The sequence below is a fragment of the Mastacembelus armatus genome, chromosome 12 (assembly GCF_900324485.2).
Source record: "Mastacembelus armatus chromosome 12, fMasArm1.2, whole genome shotgun sequence".
In the NCBI taxonomy this organism is placed as follows: domain Eukaryota; kingdom Metazoa; phylum Chordata; class Actinopteri; order Synbranchiformes; family Mastacembelidae; genus Mastacembelus; species Mastacembelus armatus.
The window spans coordinates 16,412,288-16,431,918 of record NC_046644.1 but is presented as its reverse complement, the minus strand read 5'-3'; the positions used below and the strand labels follow the sequence as shown (position 1 = coordinate 16,431,918).

General features: G+C 38.6%; 2 protein-coding genes across 2 annotated transcripts; one reads left to right on the top strand and one right to left on the bottom strand.

The window, feature by feature from the left end:
• The first annotated feature begins 1,033 nt into the window (after positions 1-1,033).
• ttc33 (tetratricopeptide repeat domain 33) lies at positions 1,034-12,567 on the top strand. The gene is made up of 5 exons (XM_026298179.1): positions 1,034-1,150; positions 1,582-1,803; positions 4,983-5,064; positions 7,397-7,528; positions 11,056-12,567. The coding sequence occupies exons 2-5, from the start codon at positions 1,583-1,585 to the stop codon at positions 11,428-11,430; spliced, it is 810 nt and encodes a 269-aa protein (XP_026153964.1). The 5' UTR covers positions 1,034-1,150; position 1,582; the 3' UTR covers positions 11,431-12,567.
• Positions 12,568-14,804: 2,237 nt separating this feature from the next.
• On the bottom strand, positions 14,805-18,813 carry LOC113124783 (prostaglandin E2 receptor EP4 subtype-like). The gene is made up of 2 exons (XM_026297889.2): positions 17,621-18,813; positions 14,805-16,325 (listed from the first exon to the last, which is right to left on the bottom strand). Exons 1-2 carry the CDS (start codon positions 18,395-18,397, stop codon positions 15,756-15,758), a joined length of 1,347 nt encoding a protein of 448 aa, XP_026153674.1. The 5' UTR covers positions 18,398-18,813; the 3' UTR covers positions 14,805-15,755.
• Between the last annotated feature and the right edge of the window lie 818 nt (positions 18,814-19,631).

Below are 19,631 nucleotides of genomic sequence, written 5' to 3'. Positions count from 1 at the left end.
TATGTCAGTAAAAGTTGAAATTCAGAATTATTGGCACCTTTTGCAATTTTAGCTTTAAAAGGCAGTTGCAAGTTCCAGTTAAAAAACTTTTCATGGCTTACACACTGTGTTTGTTAGTAAGATTGATATGAAAGTGTGACAAACGCGAACATATGAAGTAGTATCCTAACAGACTGTTAGCAGGTGCAGTCTATCTGAATTGCTTCAAAGATTTTGTGTGTGTGTTTAAAGGGACTAGAAGAAGACTGGCCAATGTAAATCTGAATGGAAGGTGCTGAAATTATATTCACAACTGCCTAATAAACTGCAAAATTGCGCACAATGCTGCTGAAGCTTCTCTCTGTTTATAGTATTTTGGCATTTCTTTGTGTTCAAACTAATAACAGTGGTTCACATCCCAAATGTTCGACTTAGAAAATCGTCACATTTCAGAAGCTGGAAGCAGCAGCTTGGAAACAAAACCAGCAAATGTTGATTATCAACACTTTGATAATTGAATAATTAATAAAATGTTGGTTTAGCAATCAATTCATCAACTAGTCCTTGCAGCTGTATGCTGAATGAGTCATGCAACTGGGCTGAGGTGCAATATAATGCCATAGTTTGAGTGGGGGAAAAAACACTGGGCTCCTGCTTCTTTAACCGACAAAAGAAACATGACCACGGTTTCCGGGTCATGGCACGTTCGCTTGATGGCGGTAGAATGGGAAGAAAAGGGGATTTGATTTGGGAACGTCGTCTGTGCACGAATCCAAGGTGGTTAGCTCTTTTGCTAACAACGTAGTCACACCAGACAAACATCGTAAATCAGATACGTTTTTGAGTTAATTATTTGCGGCATTTTGATATAAAGTAAATGCATGCACAGAATGTAGCTATAATACATATAAAATTAACTGAATGGATTAATATCAAAGGTTGCTAATATTTTGATGTAACTGGAAGCGGTGGTACATATGCAGCGATTTCCCGTCTGTCTTGACAGACAATCTCGTAGCTGTCAGAATTTATCGATATGTCTGACTGAGCAATTCGCATTTACGATTTAAGTGAGAAGACGTAAACGCTGCACAAAGGGCAAACACATATGGCTAATCGTTAGCTGTGGTTAGCTTGGTCCAGGCTTGTTCACAGAAAGCTGTCAAAGTTTGTGCGTATACCAAATCTCCTATTGTTTTAAAAATGATACTATAATATAGTATCAAGATTAAATTAAGTGCAGTTTTGTGTGAACAAATGTCATGGGTCGTGAAGAGTTAGCTTAGTTAATGTAGCGTTAGCGGTTGGTTTGTTTTGACATTAGTGTTTTTTGTTTAGTTACAAATGAGTCTGAAGAGTCGTAGTTATTAAATAGCTAAATAAATAGTTCATTTCCTAAATAACTAGCTGTTTGTTTTGTATTTGCACGTTGCTACAGTTAGCTGACTTTAGCAGCCATGCTTACAATCATTGCCTGGCTAAAACTGAACACATTGTTGGGATATTTCAAAATAAAAGTCTATGATCGTGGATTGTCCCGTGGATTTCTGGACATTTAGTCCGTGACCACACGCACTAACCACCCGTCTCTTTCCTCTACAGAATGGCTTCTTTTGGATGGAAGAGGAAAGTTGGTGAGAGAGTGTCAAAGTCAGTGGTGCAGCAGTTTGAAGCTGAGGCAGAGAAAGCTGATGAAAATCCGGCTGAGGAGGAGACAGACTGGCTGCACGCCATTAAACGACGGCGGGAGATCCTGCTGGAGGACTGCGATGCCAAGAGCAAGAGGCTCAAGGAAGAGGGTGCAGTGCTGGCTGAGCAAGGCAGGTGAGAGAAGGTGTTCAAAGCAGTCAGTCTTTTGTGCTTGCTGTCTGCACATCATGCCAATAAGAGCTTCAGATATAACTAACCAACATCTATTACTGGGTCAAGTTTGTAACTTCTTGCTTGTAAACACAAGGATTGTAGGTTGTGGGTTGCAGAGTTAAGCGTTTTTGCTGGTTATAACTCAGTTCCTAAGCACTGAGCAAAGTACAAGATGGATTACAATTTGAATTTTATTTTACTTAATGCTTACTTAATGGATTTTTTTATCATGATAATTCCAGATTTGATGGCTGCTCAGGTATATTGTTTAATGAGAGGCATAGAAACACAACCATCAGCTGAACGACTTATTTTTCTTCTTCATTCCAGCTTTTACTTAAAATGATAGATGCACAGTAATATCTACAGAACAGACCAGGCAAGGTCAGTTTTGCAAAGAACATGTGCCATTAGAAATACTCCAGAGGAAGGCGCTATTGTACAGTGAATACATACTCATCTAACACAGTGGATAGGTTACTACCAGCTTCCAAATAATACGTTTCAAAGGCACAGTCACCCACATTTTGAGGGTTTCCTTCTACTTGCCATATGTAGTTATATTTTGTTCTAGTAAAAATCAAAGAGCATTTAGTCTTTTCATGATAAGTTAATGACAAAAAACAAAATTTTTAATTTTGGTAATGGAAGAAGCAGCTCTTCAGACCTATTAATTATATTAAACCTTGCTTTCATCAAATAAGAACATGGAGCAACTTTTAAAGAGCATTTCAATAAAAATGTTTAAAAAAACATGTTTCACTTGGTCTGAACTTCACATCTGCTCCAGCAACCTATTTTGGGCCCTCCTGAAGTTTACTCTTGTGGGGAGCTCATGTTGTGTGGAGTAATGGTAACCGATAACATAAGTGATAGTTCTTTACTTGTGTATCTGAAGAAGACACCCAGTCAGCACCCAGAGCATGTCACTGTGTGCCTTGGATTGTCTAAATTAATAAACTTGGTTTAGGACCAAGGACCAACAAGGTTTTGGACCCTTGAACAGTAAAGAAGAATATACCTACAACAGCACTCCAAAATGCATGAATGAACTGGTTGATTCTTTTATTTATGAACTCCATTAATGAAAGGAAAATTTAAAAAAACTGTCTGAGTGACTTACAGCTAAATGAACAACATATAGTGTGGGTTGCAGATTTATTTGTGATGTAGGTTTTTTTCTGTCACTGTTTTTTGCTGGCTATACATATAAGATCTTAAAGTTCATTCCCCATCTTTAGATTTCTGAACATTTGCAACAAGAAAGGTTAAATAAATAAATAAAAAAGTCTGCTAAAGACTGTGACAGGTCTCAATAAAGGGTCATCATCCTCACTGAGACATCACTGCGAACCCTTGCAAACTGGAATAATCATGACAACTATTTTGAAAACACTGAATTCTTTAAAAAGCCAGGACAGAAGTAGGCCACGCACTTGTAAAATTATACTTCATTTCATATCTTGAATGGCTTTCAAATAGTTTTGGTCTTGGAGGTGTGGGAGTTTTGGGAGGCTGAAAATCACATCGTCATCCATTTACACCACATAGTTTGTAGCTCACAGCTGCCATGTTGATTCAGTTTTTTCAGATTAAAACTGAGCTTGGGAGATGTAACCTAGCATGCATAGGGTCCTTGAAATGATCAACATTTTCTGCAAGTTTGTGGTTTAGTTTAGCATGTTAATTTACTGGTTTAGTGTTGCCATCATTACTATGTTGGATGCTTCCTTCTTTTGGCCAGCAATGTGCAAAACAGTCATAATGTCGCAAAAACATGCCTAAATATCTGTTTCACATTATTTCACTCTTTCTTAAAACTGAGCGTGCTTTTACAGTAATCAAATGAATGTAGGTTTCTGTTTTATTTAAATTTTGTCTCTCCCTGTCCCTGTCTAATGTTTGACTGGAGTCAGAATTGTTCTAACAGCAGAGTCATTTTTAGTTCTCAGGTTTCATGTTGTGCATTGCTTGTTGCTTAATTTCCTCACATGATTTTGCAGTGGCCTTTGCCTCATCTGTTAAGATTTCTACACTTTTCCAGTTCCATTTCCTCACTACTCTGTCTTTCTGTAACAAATGTGTGGTTTATGTTTTCTTAGGCTTCATCGTGGTTTTGGCTCTAATCTCCTCTGTTAATGGTCACATTGTTTTTTTGCAATTGGTTTGAATTATTCAGGATGTCCTTCTCCATAGAGCCATAAAAGATGTAGAGATAACAGATGTAGTGTAAACCATTCTTTCCAAACCTTTGTCTTTAGCAGGAAATTATTGTTGAGTCAATATTGACTTGAGGAGGAGTGAGTTAGAGTGACCTTGACCATATCCATGTCTCCATTCAGTGTGTCAAGACCAGAATATCTGCTTGTCAGAAATGCAAAGAATTGCGAGCCGTCGTAAACAAATCTATGCAAAACACGTCAGTAGACTCTCAGTGGTTGGAGGCTTCAGTAACACTTAATTTGACTTCTGCCCAATTTATGCAATTCAGTTTATCTTTTGCCTGAGGTGTCTGACTAGAAGTAGGAGCCCATCTCAGTACCTAGCTAAGTCATAAGAAACTGACTACATGTTTTTTTTTTTGTTTTTTTTTTGTATTAGCAAGATAGTAGGAGTCTGTTAGTGAAGACAAGAAATTAGTAAAAGTAAAAAAATAAAAAAAAAAACCATGGGAAAAGTAATGGTAAACATTCCCTGACAATGGCTCAACTATGTGTCAAAAGTTCCTCTAGTCTCAGCTTCTGAGAAGTTGTATGTAAGTGGGGAGAGATGTGATCAGGGCAGCTTTCCAAAAATGCGAGTAACTTCTCTAAATTCTCAGGGTGAAAACAATTAAACTCTGTCTATTTTCACTGCTTTATGTCATTGTTTATTTGAATTGATGATCAGCAATGCACAGAGTTGAACCTGACAAAGTCAATGCAAAGGCATGTTTACTCTGACTAGTGCAGCATATCTGTGTGGGGTGTTGATAGCTTTAACGTTAGGAACTTTAAATTATAGCCAACAAACATATAAATAATTCAGATGCCTAGTTACTTAGTAGAATACAGTGCAACTTGTGATGAATCTCTGTTTGGTCAGGTGGATTGCTTGATGAAGTTAGTGCATGTTTGAACCATGTGTGATGTGTTTTTTAGGCACTGGGAGGCCATAAAGAAGTGGGATGAGGCCATTCAGCTGACTCCAGACAACCCACTCCTGTATGAGATGAAGTCTCAGGTACATTATACAATATATTTTACCACTTACCTGTTTTCATGCCTTACACTTAACTCCCAATATTTGGGTCTTTTATACCGGTCAGCATCTTAATGACTCTAATGCCATGGCTGATACATGGCATGTTTCTGCTGTTTTCTGGCACAGGACAAGGATGTCTAAATTGTGATGCAGCTACTTTTAGACTTTGGGAATGTGGTTTTACACCTCGGTAGGACAATACTCTATGTCTGATGGGGTTTGGGTTCAGAATAACAACAACAATATACAGTAGTGCCTTAGTCACTGAAAAGAACTTGTTTTGCTCTTTGAAATTTTAACATAACTGAACAAGATTTTCAATTCATGGATTTCAATCTGAGAAAACCACTAACATAAGCCTGCTGTGTATGCACGTCTACACATTCCTGTATGTGTACTGCATGTGATTATTTATCAGCCATCATGGCCACATAGACCCATTTTAAGCTGCCACTCTGGTATGTGGTGAGGTGAGATAAGTGACGACACTGCTGAAAGTCTGCAGCATGTTTCCAACAGCATTAATGTTATGGCCTCTTAAGCTCCATTTCCTTTTTCAAAATCTTCTGTTCTGTTCTCATGTATTTGGTAACAGAGTAGCCAGAGGAGGTCAGACGACTAGAACTCTCTCCATTATTTCTTATTCATTTACTACAACAAACATAATAAAATCTATCCTTATAGTCCTAACCATTCACATCACATTAAGTATTGCATGTCTAATATGATATTATCCATTATGGGTTATTTGAGGAAGGAAATCACTTGAGGCTCAGGCCTGGAGAACACCACCATGCCATTACTGAATTAAAGAATGACAAAAACACAGACTTTTGTTTTTGCTTAGACTCAGCTCAGCTCGATTGTGGGTCTCCATACATGTATAGCAAAACTAAACTGGGCTATTTTTTCCAGTATCAGTGTTGATGTCAGTCATTAGAGTGAAGATAGGCTGGACCTCATTATATCCCCATTACTAGCCCAGATGACGAGCGTGGCTATTGGGACACTGGTCATTTACTTCCCCTCATCACTTTTCTTCCTGTTTAACTCAATCAGCTTTTGCCTAATATGTCCAGCCCACTGTCTGTATGTCTGTCACCACAGACTTTAGTGTGCTCTGGAGGTAATTGGCTCCATTTGTAAAACAGTAACCCTATTACCCAGGCTATACGAATGCTTTCAACCTAAGCTGGAGCTTATTGCTAGTGAGAAGTGACTATTGATCCTTAAATTGTTGTACATTTTGTGTATTCATTAGGTCCTTGAGGTTAATTGGACTTTTTCTACTAACGTATTCCCTTGCAATGCTTCCCTTCAGTATGAAACAAAGATAAGACACTGTGCTTTATGCTTGTTAATGGTTTTACAGGCTTCAAGCTGTTTGGCTTTCAGTGTTAAGAGTATGTCTCATGTCTCATGTATCATGTATCGTGTAGCACAAGATGATAAGTCTTTTACCCAGCTGCTTGCACTGCTGTTTGCGGTGTACCTCTATGAAATGAATCTTACCATGTAGCGTTATGACTATGTGTTGCTAAAGATGGCACTGGTCAGATGAAAAGCACTGCTATTCACTCTCTTATTCCTGTGATTTATTTGGTCAGAAATGTGCACATGCCACACAAGAATGTGCAATTAACAGAATATTATATAATAATTAACAAAATATGTATAATAATGAATAAATGTTGCTGTCAACAAGAGCAGTAATCACAATTTATGAAAAAGTTACAAACAAAACCATCCAGCAATGCCAGTGATGAAAAATATTTTGCATGAATTTTCACACATTGTTATCCAAATAGTGGATATACACAAACTATCAGCTCTTTACAACCTGTTTCCTACATGACAATCTAAATCAGATGTATCACTGTAAAACTACATTTCTCTGCTTAGTGTCTGAATGAAAGATATTTCAGATTACTCTGCTAGGTTGAAAAGGGTAATGAGCTCAGTGTGACACTGTTAAATGTGAGCACACATAAGTGAACAAGTAATGAAATTAAAGAGGGCAATCTTGAGACCGTGGCTCTTCTGTTGTTCTGTCATTTGTGGCCTTAATGCGGAGTCAAACCACTAGGACAGCAACAAATTTCTAATGTATTGTATGTTTTTGGCAATATTAAAAAATAGTCAAAATTGTACTTCACAATAAGTTGTTGTTCAGGGCCAGATCATTTCCTTTTGTTCTGGTCATTAAATGCCATGATTGTAATGGAAATCAAACATTTATGCTTTTTAGAGGTAACTCACTGCTCGTGATTGACAGATTGAGAGTCTTTAACCATGTCTGCTGTCTCCACAGGTACTGACCATTCTACAGGAAGTCTTCCCGGCTGTGAAAGCAGCAGAGATGGCTGTGAAGCTCCGTCCCCTATGGTGGGAAGGCTGGCAGACTCTGGGCCGGGCCCAACTCAACCTAGGAGAGGTGGATCTGGTGAGTATGCCTGACAATACACTCCAAATGAAAACAAATTAGACAGCATGGTCGCAAAACAAGTGCCAGTACTAGATGGAGGAATTTGTGAGTCATGGTGGGTGGAGACAGGATAGGAAGTAACAACAGAACCTTAAAAAAATATTACTTGCTGCAGATGATGGTGTTATTATGGTGGGTCCGACTCATGTTCACTGTCGTCATTATAACCAAATCCTTTGTTTAGTTGTAGTGAAAATGTCTTACTTTGTCGTAATACATCAAAATTTAAACTGACTGGTGGGTGCTAATACATGTATCGTGTACCAACATTCACTCTGCAGTGTTGCATAATTACCGATGGCTTCTAGCTCAGTCAGTCACTAATGAATATTACGGGAATTTTTGCATTTAAATGTCAATTTTGCAATAAGACATACATGGTTTTGCAGCTGTTTATCAATCAGTTGTCTATGATTTTGGAGAGCCATTAACATATGTCAGTTATTTCTGTTTGCTGCTTCTTGCAAACTCGGCTTCTTAGTTGTGCTCCTTCAGAACACACCCAGTTCCCTGGGGCTTGGACGATTGCTCAAATTGCCGCAGAACACGCCGGTACCTGTGGGTGTACCAAACCTGCAGATCACAGTTACTCTCGTCAACCATTGCTTGCCAAACAAGGCTGAACTAAGGAACCCTTCAGCTAATGGCATTGTGCCTCGCTCATACATGTCCTAGAGCAAGAGATCTGTCCTACGGCACCAAAAACAACAATGGGAAGTGTTGAAAGTTACTGGAGCTAAAGCTTAACCAAATATAGACACACCTCCTTGTATAATGAAACTATTGATAAAGAACGGAAAAATATGCACATCTATTTTTAGCAAAGCTTGTTCAGTCGTGTTTTAGGGTTTTGTGTGCATCAACATGTTTGAGTAGTGCTTGTTTGTGCAAATGTGAGCAATTCCCCATTTTCTCTTTCAAGGCTCTCTTTCCATCCCTTCTCTTATTTCCACTCCTCTTTGGCTCAGTTTACGAAAATGGAAAGTACCCAAATAAAACAGACAGTTTAATTTGTCAAAAATTATTTTAGTATGTGTCTTTTTCTGTTGAACTTGATAGTGTAGGTCATTTATACTACATGTGGGGAATGTTTCTCATCAGGTTATAAGCAGTGTTGGCATGGTCTGTGATTCTCATGCTAGGAGGGCTCATTCTTTCACACAGAATTCAGTCAAATAGTTTACAAAAAAGAAAAAAATACACTTATTATTGAAGGTTATTTGCAGTATAGTAATAACCTGTTTTGTTGAAGTGTTTGTTTAATGCTCTTGGGTAAAGAGAGTTTGTTTTTGTTCTGCTCAATAAATGTTTGACATGTGATGCGTCAGTGACCTTTCCACAGCACGGCTTTAACAACAGGTTGGTCGCAAATCTTTCCGTCAGACACAGTATTATATTTTCATAAGATGTGTGCTTCACTGGGAACAGGTGCAGCTGAAGTAGGAGCTTTCCTCATGAAGATATGAGGAGTGCCCACTCTTTTATACATATAGTATGGCTGTTCCTTGGGTTAGATTTGCCTGTTGTGCTGTCACTGGTTTGAAAACAGTGAAGATAAGTATTCAAAACCTTTAGTTAAATACAGTTTCAATACAACAAGTGTAAAAGTACAGAAGTATTACCAGTAGTATTAATCATAGTAGTTGGCCAGGCTGGCTGATAATTTCTTATATATTACTTTATTGTAGATTATTGTTATAGCAGATCCAAGTGTAGCCAGCTTGAGCTACTTTAACTGTTTGTGGTAGTTTAGTTGTTTTTCCCTGAAATATTTATTCTCTTCCTACTAGGGATGCACCGAATATTCGGCCACCGAAAATTTTCTACCGAAAATGGCCCAAAGGTGCATTTGCGGTTTTCGGCCGAAAGACTTTTATCACCGAAACATTACGGCCGAAATGTTGTGATGACGCAAACAGAAACCGCGACCTGCACGTGCTTGTCTGAAGCAACATGTCTGCGGTGTGCACGTATTTCAGTGTATCTGAGAAAGACCCACGGACAGCGATTTGCAAAACATGTAATGCCAAAATTTCAAGATCGCTACTTCACTGCATTGTTGCAATGTGCTAAATAAATATTTGTATAATTTGTAATTGATTTATTCTTTGAAACTTTAATATTAATTTATGCAATTGCAATGCCTTGATTTTAGTAAAGTTAGTACACAGCCATAGCCATAAATGCAATGGTACTAGTAATTGGCATAATTTCTTTCGGTGTTTCGGTTTTCGGCCTTGGTTTCCTCTTTTTCGGTTTTCGGTTTCGGCCAAGAATTTTCATTTCGGTGCATCCCTACTTCCTACTACAAACTTTCCTAACAACTCACAGATATTTGAAGCACATAGATGCTGTTTTTTTGTAAGGAGTGTATTTTATAACATTATCATATTTTGCTTTATCATGTAATCACATACTGAAGTGTCTAAGTCTGCAGTTGTCAGATAAATACAGTGAAATCAAAAGTAGATTATTGCTCTAAAATATGGTGGACTAGCAGAACAAATTAGTATAATGTAAAAAAAACAAAAAATGTACATGTACAAATGCTTCAAAATTGTACTTACGGAAATGTAGCAAGTTGCTTTCCATCAGACAAGGTCAGTGTTGCTGACCTTTGACCAGACGATTTATAAACTACTGTTACATGTTTTTGCTAATGTTCCAGCCACAGTTTTCAAGCAGGCAGCTCTTCAAAATAAGTCTTTTGACTTAAATACTAGAGTTGTTTTAAGTTGGCAACAGAGCATCCAAAAAAAAGATGATGTAACCTGTGAAACACGTTCTCTAAATATTTAATCAAACCTGGACCGCCATTAATACTAATGAACAATTTGGTTCATATAATCATGTATGTCACAGGCAGCAACTCATCACAGCTCAAGGCTGACATCAGGTCATAGACAAATGGTTGGAGGCTGATTCTATATCTATTCAGTCGGGCAAATTTGTGCGCGGTCATCCAGGAGATATTGATGACTTAGTAATGAAACCATAAATTCCATCGGTCTACAATATAGAGCGTAAGGTTCTTGCCTGTTGAAATGCTGATAATGCACTGGCCTGCTCATTCAGCTGCATCTGTGGCAGTGTCACTCAGTTCATCTGTGAAAATTACAGTGGATCCACAACCAAGCATTCAATTTGTAAGAGATTAAAAACCCTTTTTTTTTTCTCATGGCCACCTCAAAACTAGCTAAAACAACCAGGCTGATATTTAGTTTGACTTGTTTGAGGTAACTCCAGTCCAGTAAGAGGTTCAGAGTATAATGGCGAAAGACTAAGTAGTTGCTATTTTGAATATAAAGCATGATCCAGATTGATAGAATACAACACATGCATCTGGTCTTGTGAAAGTAACACTAATGCTGGAAAAAAAAAATCCACCTATAAATATAAACATACACTGTAGGTATCTGTGCTGAGACTCCCATTAAGCCCTTGTGTCAATATAGCTAAAGCTCATTTCGATACTGTCCCTGCAGGCTTTGAGGTCTTTCCAGGTTGCAATCCACCTCTGCCCCTCAGAGAGCACCCTGTGGCAGGAAGACCTGGCATGGGCATTGAAGTTACAGAAGCAGTATGTAGCAACCAAGGAGAAGATTCGGCAAGAGGAAGAGACTAAAGAACAGATCCTTAATGCTCCAGAGCTCGACCAGGACTATGACTTTGAGTCTGACGAAGTACTGGCTGCCTGCGTGGCTGTTGCAAAGCGACAGACTCACTATGAGGAGCTGAAGAGGACTGCTGTGGTCATAGACTCTGAGGGTAATATAAAAAACGTCGTCTGTGGGGAGGAGGAAACAGAAGAAGCAATGCCACCATCAAAGGAAGAGTTCATCAAAGCAAGAGGATTCTAACCTGGTCTCTGCATGAATCATTTACACTAGGTCCATTATTTAGGACTGAATGGTATTATTTCTGAAATCCACTGAGAGTGTATAAAGCATTTTCATAAAAATGAAAAACCCATATTTAGAAGCCAGCATGAGAACTGACAGATTCCAGTAAATGTTCAAAAGTGAATTATTAGTTATGTTGTTTTGCAACAGATATAATAATTTCTAGTGCTATATCATCTTAATGTGGGCATTTATTTTAAAATTGCTATTAAGAGTACTTACTTGGAATAGTGCATTAAACAATTGTTGCTAATAGCTAATGTACTCTGTGGTTACATTAGACTTTCTGCCACTGTAAAACAACCACCCATGAAATAGTGACCATAACTTAAAAAACATACATTACATTACAGCATACATTTTGGGTCATTTGTAAAATTTACACTCAGGTTACACAGAAATGTACAAATAAGCAAAACACTGTAATTATAGTATGGATGAAACTGGGAACAACTGTTAACACATAAAAACAGAAAAAGATATTTGTTAAAACTGTCTTCTTCTATAGTATGTGAGATGATTTCATCTTTCAGAAATGAAAATCTTCCAGGATTCGGTTATAAACAGAAATTCGAATCAGACAGGGAGCCTAGGATTTAGCAGACTAAAGCAGCTCCTTGTGGTGGCTGCACAGTTCTGAAGACCTCTGAAAAAGCTTTTGCTCTGTGCGTTCTGTATTGGTTACATGGGAGGTGTCAGTGTAGATAACAGGTTGTTGCATGCTCAGCAAATTGTCAATGAGTGAATAAATATTTAGTAAAATGTATGACGGTATGCCTTTGTTTCATGCAGTTTTTCTTGCAGTGCTTTAGTACAATGTTTATCTTGTACCTTTATGTTTTCTAGAGAGGGTCATAAGGTGGTTTTTACCAAGTTGTTCCGAGGTAAAACCAACATGATTCAGTTGCAAACCACAAGCTGCACAGGGCTTTGTATTTCCTCTCTACTAACTGTAGTTACAGCAATTGCTTGTGATGGGTTTGATGATGTAGCATGCAACCTTGGATATTGTGGGATTGTGTGCTCTTAATGCCAAATGTTGTAAACAAAAGCAGTTATTTCAGTGAATAAGATTAAATGCAATGAAATCTTCAACTTTAAAGCAGCTGGCACTCCTTACCTTTGTAGGGCAGCATTAATTAAGTTTCTATAAAAAGGCCAATTGAGGTCTCAAAATAATGCACGTTCTATATGAATGACTGAAAATTGGATCTTAAAACCTTTCAGGGGTTTTTCAGGGGAGCAGATAACTGCAAGAATCCCATGACGTACACAGAAAAGCATTGGCCAGAGTTGTTGCAAAATAATTATAAAGTGCTACTCCTTTTTTAACATTTTACGATTGGTTTATATGGTTGAGAGAGAACAAATCTGTACAAATTTATGTTAAATGCAAATGCATTAAAAAAAACCACGATTATATAAGTAGTCAAACCCTGTGACACACCCAAATCATTGCTGTGGATTTTAGAAGTTGCATAAGAAGATGAATGGAGGTCACCTGTGTGTAATCAGGGTGTGCCAAATGATTTTATGTTAAATACATGTTCTGCTAGTTGTTTCTTGTTTTATCCTGCATTGTTATGACAGACATTACAAACAAATCTTAGCCGAAACCCCTTAACACACAAATTAACACTTTGATTAAATATAAAGCATTAACATCATCTTATTCCACACGGCCAATATCAGGTTTTCTGTCACTTGTTTCAGCTCTGCAGTTATTTAATGTTTACACTGTGAGTGAAACAGAAGCAGTGAATCAGACAAAGAAAACATTTTCTAATTGTTTGGTTGCGGTCATGTTATAAAGCACAAACGCACCACACCTCTGCACAATCCTGCAGGGTGTCACCTTAGCTACCGTGCTAATGTAATAGATTTCAGTCTGTTTTTTTTATTTATTTTAGCGACGTTGATAACCACTTGACAGCATCTGCTTGATGATATTTCACCAAGCAAATATCCTTCTCTGATCTCAATAAAAGGATACATTTTTATGTACAGTTTACAAGTGATAATACATTTTCAATGCTAACCAAGACCTTCACGGAAACATAACCCTAAATAGATCTGACTTACATTTTTTTTTTTTTTTTTTTAATCATCTTCAACCCTAAAACTGACCCTGACCCACAAATGCATCGTCACATTTATAGGCGTCATTTTCATGATGCAATTTTCAAAATTTTCCAACTTTACATGTGAAGCTGTTATTTTGAGTGACATCTTCCTAAAGCCAACTCTTTTCACAGGCTCTCGTAACAGGAGCTTAAATATCTAAAACAGCCTGTCACACATACTGTCAGCTGAGGTGGTGAGGAAAGGGCAGTTTCCAAGAAGAATCTTGTTCCCTACTATTAAATCGCCATCACAACTGTTTTGTCAATCACTATTTCCTGCCCCTTGAGACTCTTCTAGAGCAGTAATAGATTTCTCAGTCTGAGGTCACAGCACTGTGTAACGGCTTATTGTTCTCAGAGAGGAGTTTTTACTGCTCTCGGAAGGCTCTGGACACCGGCCACATTGGAGCGGGAAAGCTTCAAGGGTGAGGAAACTGATTCTCCGTGGGTGATCAGTGCCATGCCATCTGAGCGGGATATTGCTTAGAAATGTGCTTTAGTCTTCAGCGCTGTTGTAGAATGAGATGGAAGGGCTCATGGATGATTTGTGTTTTTGTGGCAGTTAAATTGCACTGACAGTGACCTGCTGGCAAAAGAAAATGTTATTGCAGAGCATTTAATTGAAGACCGGTTTGAATTTCAGTGAGGATCTGTTTGCTCGATCTCTGGATGTATTTTTTACATAGAAATAACTTATACACTGTCAGTAAAAGTTTGGACACACTTTACCGTTTATCGTTGAATTGAATGAGAAAGTGTGTCCAAACTTTTGACTAGTACCGCATTTCACAGAGAAGCTTAATGAGCCTTTTTATGACAGTATTTTTTGTGTTGCATTGCTCTTTAGCTAATCTACTTGTAATTAATGAAACTAGGATTGCCATCCACTTACCATAATAACTCATTACTGAATTTGACTACTTTTATTGTTCATGAATATGTAAATTATTCATTGATTACCATAATTTTCAAATTACTCAATTTGTCCAAACAATGCACCAACAGTAGATGTTAAGCAATAGATGTTAACAGTGAATACTGTCATTTTCTCTTTTACTTCCATTGTTTTAATAAATAATCGAATCGTTTTGTAAATGTAATTAAGCAAATTACAGTATATATAAGCACAGTTTGCAATAAATGCATTACTGTCTTATTGTAACTTATTTGCTGGAAAACAGAGAGACAAACTCAGTTTTTATGAGTAACTACCAACATTTATTTTCTGTTTATTTATTCATTAGTTCACAAGAGTATTTGTAGTAAATTTAACACTGGCTTAAGGAAAGGAAAATCCATAAATGTATCAATCGGAAAACTTAATATCTCGAGCTTCCACACATCCTCTTAACTGCTAGAAGTCGTGATTAGATGAGATTTCACATTCCATTACATAAAACAAGATGAAACTGGCTTAATTATTACAAAGTAAATAGTATGAAAGCAGTAAATTATCAATTGTATATGAACACATTACTTTAGGTGGACTCCTGACATCCTCCATTATCTGTGAAAACGACACATTATGGCTGCCGCTTGTTACAAATGCTGAGGATGGCATAATTTCAGCTTTGATGTTTGAGCTGCTGTGTCAACCAATTTGACCAAATTGTTTGCCAATATTCCTACATACAAAAAATGCACATCTTGTACAGATTTTAAAATGCTCCAAACTATGTGGATCTTCTCACAGAGAAGACTAAAACGTATGATTTCATACTTCTGAATAAATTAACATAAAATGTTCACATTTTAGTATGAATTCTTTACAGTCATTTTGTAGGTTGTCAAAATGACACAAAACAAACATAACAAAGAGCCCAGCAGTGGTCTTAGAATTCAAAGTGCATTAAAAGAGCTCCTTTACAGTGTGACGTTCTATGGTTTTGTATACTGTAACTGCTAAAGTATTTTTAATTATATGGTGTTTGTGGTTATGATTAAGGAGTAATACACTAATAATTTGTGCTCAATTCATTAATGCCGTTGTCAAAGGTCATTTTATCGATCCTCTAGATATTTACATTTGGGTGATGATTTATTGTCTTCATAAGCTTTTCCTTTATTTTCACATCTTTGCAGTGCTTTTATTAGTTCCTGTCTTCTGTCCTGAGACAGTCCAATTACAGTGATGATTGCCTGTGGAGATCACACTGACTATTATATGCATTTCTCCTGCATGTTTGCAGTCTTGTCTTTAAAAGTCACATGTAGAGCCGAGTCTTTGAGGCACATTTGGAGCTCCTGTTGCCTGCCTGTCACTGTGTCCTCTAAATCATCTGCTGAAAGTCTCCTCTCTGGCCCCTGGGTCTCCTGGGGCCCCTTTAACATCTGTACAGCTTGTGGCCCGGAGCCACACCCTATGTGACAGGACCCCATTTTTCCGGTGTTTCCCTTAGATGGGCACAGGAAGGTTTGTGAGGTGCTCACCATTTCCTGCAGTTCCCGTGACACCAGGGATGGGGAATCCTGAGAGATGAAGGATGAGGAAAAGTGGCCGTCGACACAGCGAAACTGTCCACTGCCCCTTCCTCCCCGTCCGCCCATTTTGCAGAACAGACACTTAATTTTCTCCATCAGCTTGAGGACCACTGTTTTTCTGAGCAGGATGTAAATCCAAGGGTCTAAGATGGGGTTGATGGAGGCCATGCGAATGGCCAGGAGGTCCTTATTCAACCCCAAAGGTTCTTCTTTCTGGTTTCTGCACAGCTGGTTCACAAAGATCCTTAACTGATAGCATATGAGAAAAAAACAACAATGGTATAAATTTAGGTATAATGACCATCCACAAATTGTTTGGTTGTTTTTACAAGTCTACACTTTTACAAGAGTAAAATAATAGTTTATTTTACATATTTCCACGTAGTAGAAATAGACACGTCCACACTGGTGCAGTGATGGTAAGAAGCCAATAGAAACAGAAATATGTCTCTCATTAAGACAGCCACTGGCCACTGGGGTTCCCCAGAGTGCCATAATCACATTTTCGCAAAGCAAAGCACACAACCTTGATGTTTTTCATTGCATTAATTAAAAGTGAGGTCCCTGAAGGAAACATTTTTTATGTCTTAAATCAGTACTCACATAACAGATTTTACTTGCTTTAATCATTTCCCCTGTTTATACTGAGGATTGAGAAATGTTTTTCTAACAAAATGTGTTATTCTGAGGAAAACTGTGTACCAAAATTTCTCTGAGGTTAATGTGAGGGTCCTGCAATGTGAGTAAATGAAGTCGAGAAGGTACATTCAAAAGTTACAGTGGTTTAAATACTAAATTTCCTCTTTCTGCTTCCTTGGATATTGATTCTGTGCAGTGGAGGGACAGTAATACCAAAGGGAACTGTGCAGTACAAGCAGTAAATTCGGAACATAATGGTTTGTTTAGTCCAAGCACCACATTGACTTAATATAAACACTGATTTGGATTTTTGGATTTTTTTCTGTGCCCCGTGGCTTTTATTGGTTAGTGTGAACAGCGGGAATGACTGCAGCAACACCTGGCTGTCGTTCTAAGACAGAAGCCTTGTAAACCTGTCTATCAAAGATTAGCTCTCACAGGTCTACGGGAAGTTCTGCTTGTCATTCAGGACTGCACGGCGCAGGGAACTCTCCCAGTCTCCAGAAATGTTTTGCACCCAACACAAACGTCTTGTGACGAGAGCTCAAATAAGCAAACTGTCTTTGTAAACAAACACATGTTGATTCTAATCAACTATGGGCAACATATGCTATTTCCCTTCTACACTAACATCGAAACTATTCGTAAGCTACCTGTTATCACTTAATCCACAAGCTATTAGATGCAGCGTATTTTGGAATTTTGCTGCTATAAAGGGTTCACATTTTTTATTTAAAATTGAATTAAATTCATTTAAGTTATTTTTAAATGAAAGTTTTCATTTTCTAATGCATTTCCTTTCCAAGTTGACGGGTGCAGATATCTGTGATATCCTCACATCTAAACAATCTCTTGCGCGCACAGCCGGTGCAAAATGTGACTGGTCCAAATTTTCCGATACTCACCACTAAAGGAATGGAGCAGATGAGAACCACAGCGGAGGTAGCGATCAGCAGGATCACCATCTGGATCTCTGCTCCAGCTAATCGTCCAAAACTCCGTCTGCGCCGGAGCTCTGCGATGCGCCGCTGGTCTGTGCCCAACGACGTGCGACGGATGAACCGTTTGTGCATCAGGATGAGAGCCCCGCACACCATCACGTTGCATATGACAGTGGCCATGACTATGACTGAATTCACACCTGCGTACATCAAGTTAAAAGTCGCGACTGTTGTATGGTTGTTCTGCCAGTCGATGAAACACCAGGTCCCCGGGTTCTGGAGCTTCACCTGGCCGAGCCCCAGGCTGGGCAGCGCGCAAAACACGATGTTGGAAATGTAGATAGCCAAAAGAGTCAGTGCCGCGAGTTTTTGGTTAACGTACTCGTTGTAGAAATATGCATGGTTTATTGCCAAGTACCTCTCCACCGACATTGCAAACACAGTGCTGAGCTGGACCAAGAAGAAGAAGAGCAGAATGAATCCAGAGTACTGGCACAGCGGCTCACCTCCCGGCCAGGAGCCCTTCATGTAGGTAGCAATGGTGACAGGGCTGGCCAGCAGGGTGCCCAAGAGGTCTGTCACTGCCAAGCCACACACAAGCGTGTAAAAAGTAGTCTCCTTTTGTTCCTTTCGTGATATTCGTAGAACCACTATAGCGATGACATTTCCCACCACCCCGAAAATGAACATAATGGCCGGGATGGTGGGCGGTTGTCTCCCCATTGCTGCCGTGGTGTTCATGCCTGCAGCAACTTCTTTCACTGTTTCACATTAAGGAAAGCTTTCCTTCTCACTGCCGAAGTAGTGACACTGTCCAGTAACGCGCACTTCACACGTTCTCCAGTGATAATCAAATCCATTGTGTCCAGTGTTTGTTTTACGCGCAGACGCAAAACTTATATTCCACAAAGTTCTTCATCAAAACACGATGCGTCCACAGAAGAAGAGTTTTCTCTGGTGGTTTGCAAACGATGCTGCGAGGCGGCGAGCTGCGCCTCGTGTATTGTCGTTGTCTCACACACAATTAACAGGGGAATTTCTTGCTAGACCACTGACGGCAGCTCCTCCTTTGCATTTCCAGTAGCCAGTAAGCTACAAGCACCACACAGAGCAGCGCAAGCGTCAGGGTGTTTGAGGTTACAGCCTTAGTTTCAGTACTTTCAGTTCTTCATAGTCACTCATGGTTGTATGCAGCCTCGGTGACGTGCAAATATCATCGTCCTCGTTGCATAAAAAAACATGCATGTGAACAATCACAATGTTGAGCATCACAATATTACTCTGTTACTGCCAGTTATTAAACCTATAACAACTGAAGCTTCCCTGTTGTTTTCCCTCATCTCATTAACTATGAACCTTCATTCAACCACAGCATTTGGAGTCATAGTCAGTTTAAAGTGTGACATGCATGTTATGATTAACTTGCTGGGCAGAAAATAGTTATCAGACTGGCCAAACCAACAGCGACTGTGATATTGTGTCTACTTTAGAAGATGATGACATGCTTTTTCAAGGAATATGGGTTTAATGTGTGTAGCTGCAAACAGGCAGTACTTCCAAACGCAAATGACCTGCATGTGAACTGTAAGTCCATTAATAATTCATTGTAGTTTTCACACTCAGCTCATAAAGGTCAGAAACGTGAACATGCACACATCATCTCCACGCAGATGTCAAAACGTCCGTAGACTGCACCTGTTCCTCTGTAGCATACTTTCCAGTGAGTCATTTCAAGACTGATGTCGGGAATAAAACCTCCAGATAAGTTGATCATTAAAAAAACCAAACTTTATTAAAATGATTTTCGAAAACAGTATTTTTAAATTTTAAGTAGCATACAGACACAACTTTAAAACATCTTCAGTTTCTGTTTGATGTTATTTTTATGGTTATATCTTTCAGTAGAGACTAGACTTGCTTAAAAATTGTCTTCATTCTACTAGTTTTACTTAGAGGCAGTTTGAGTGTGTTCCCC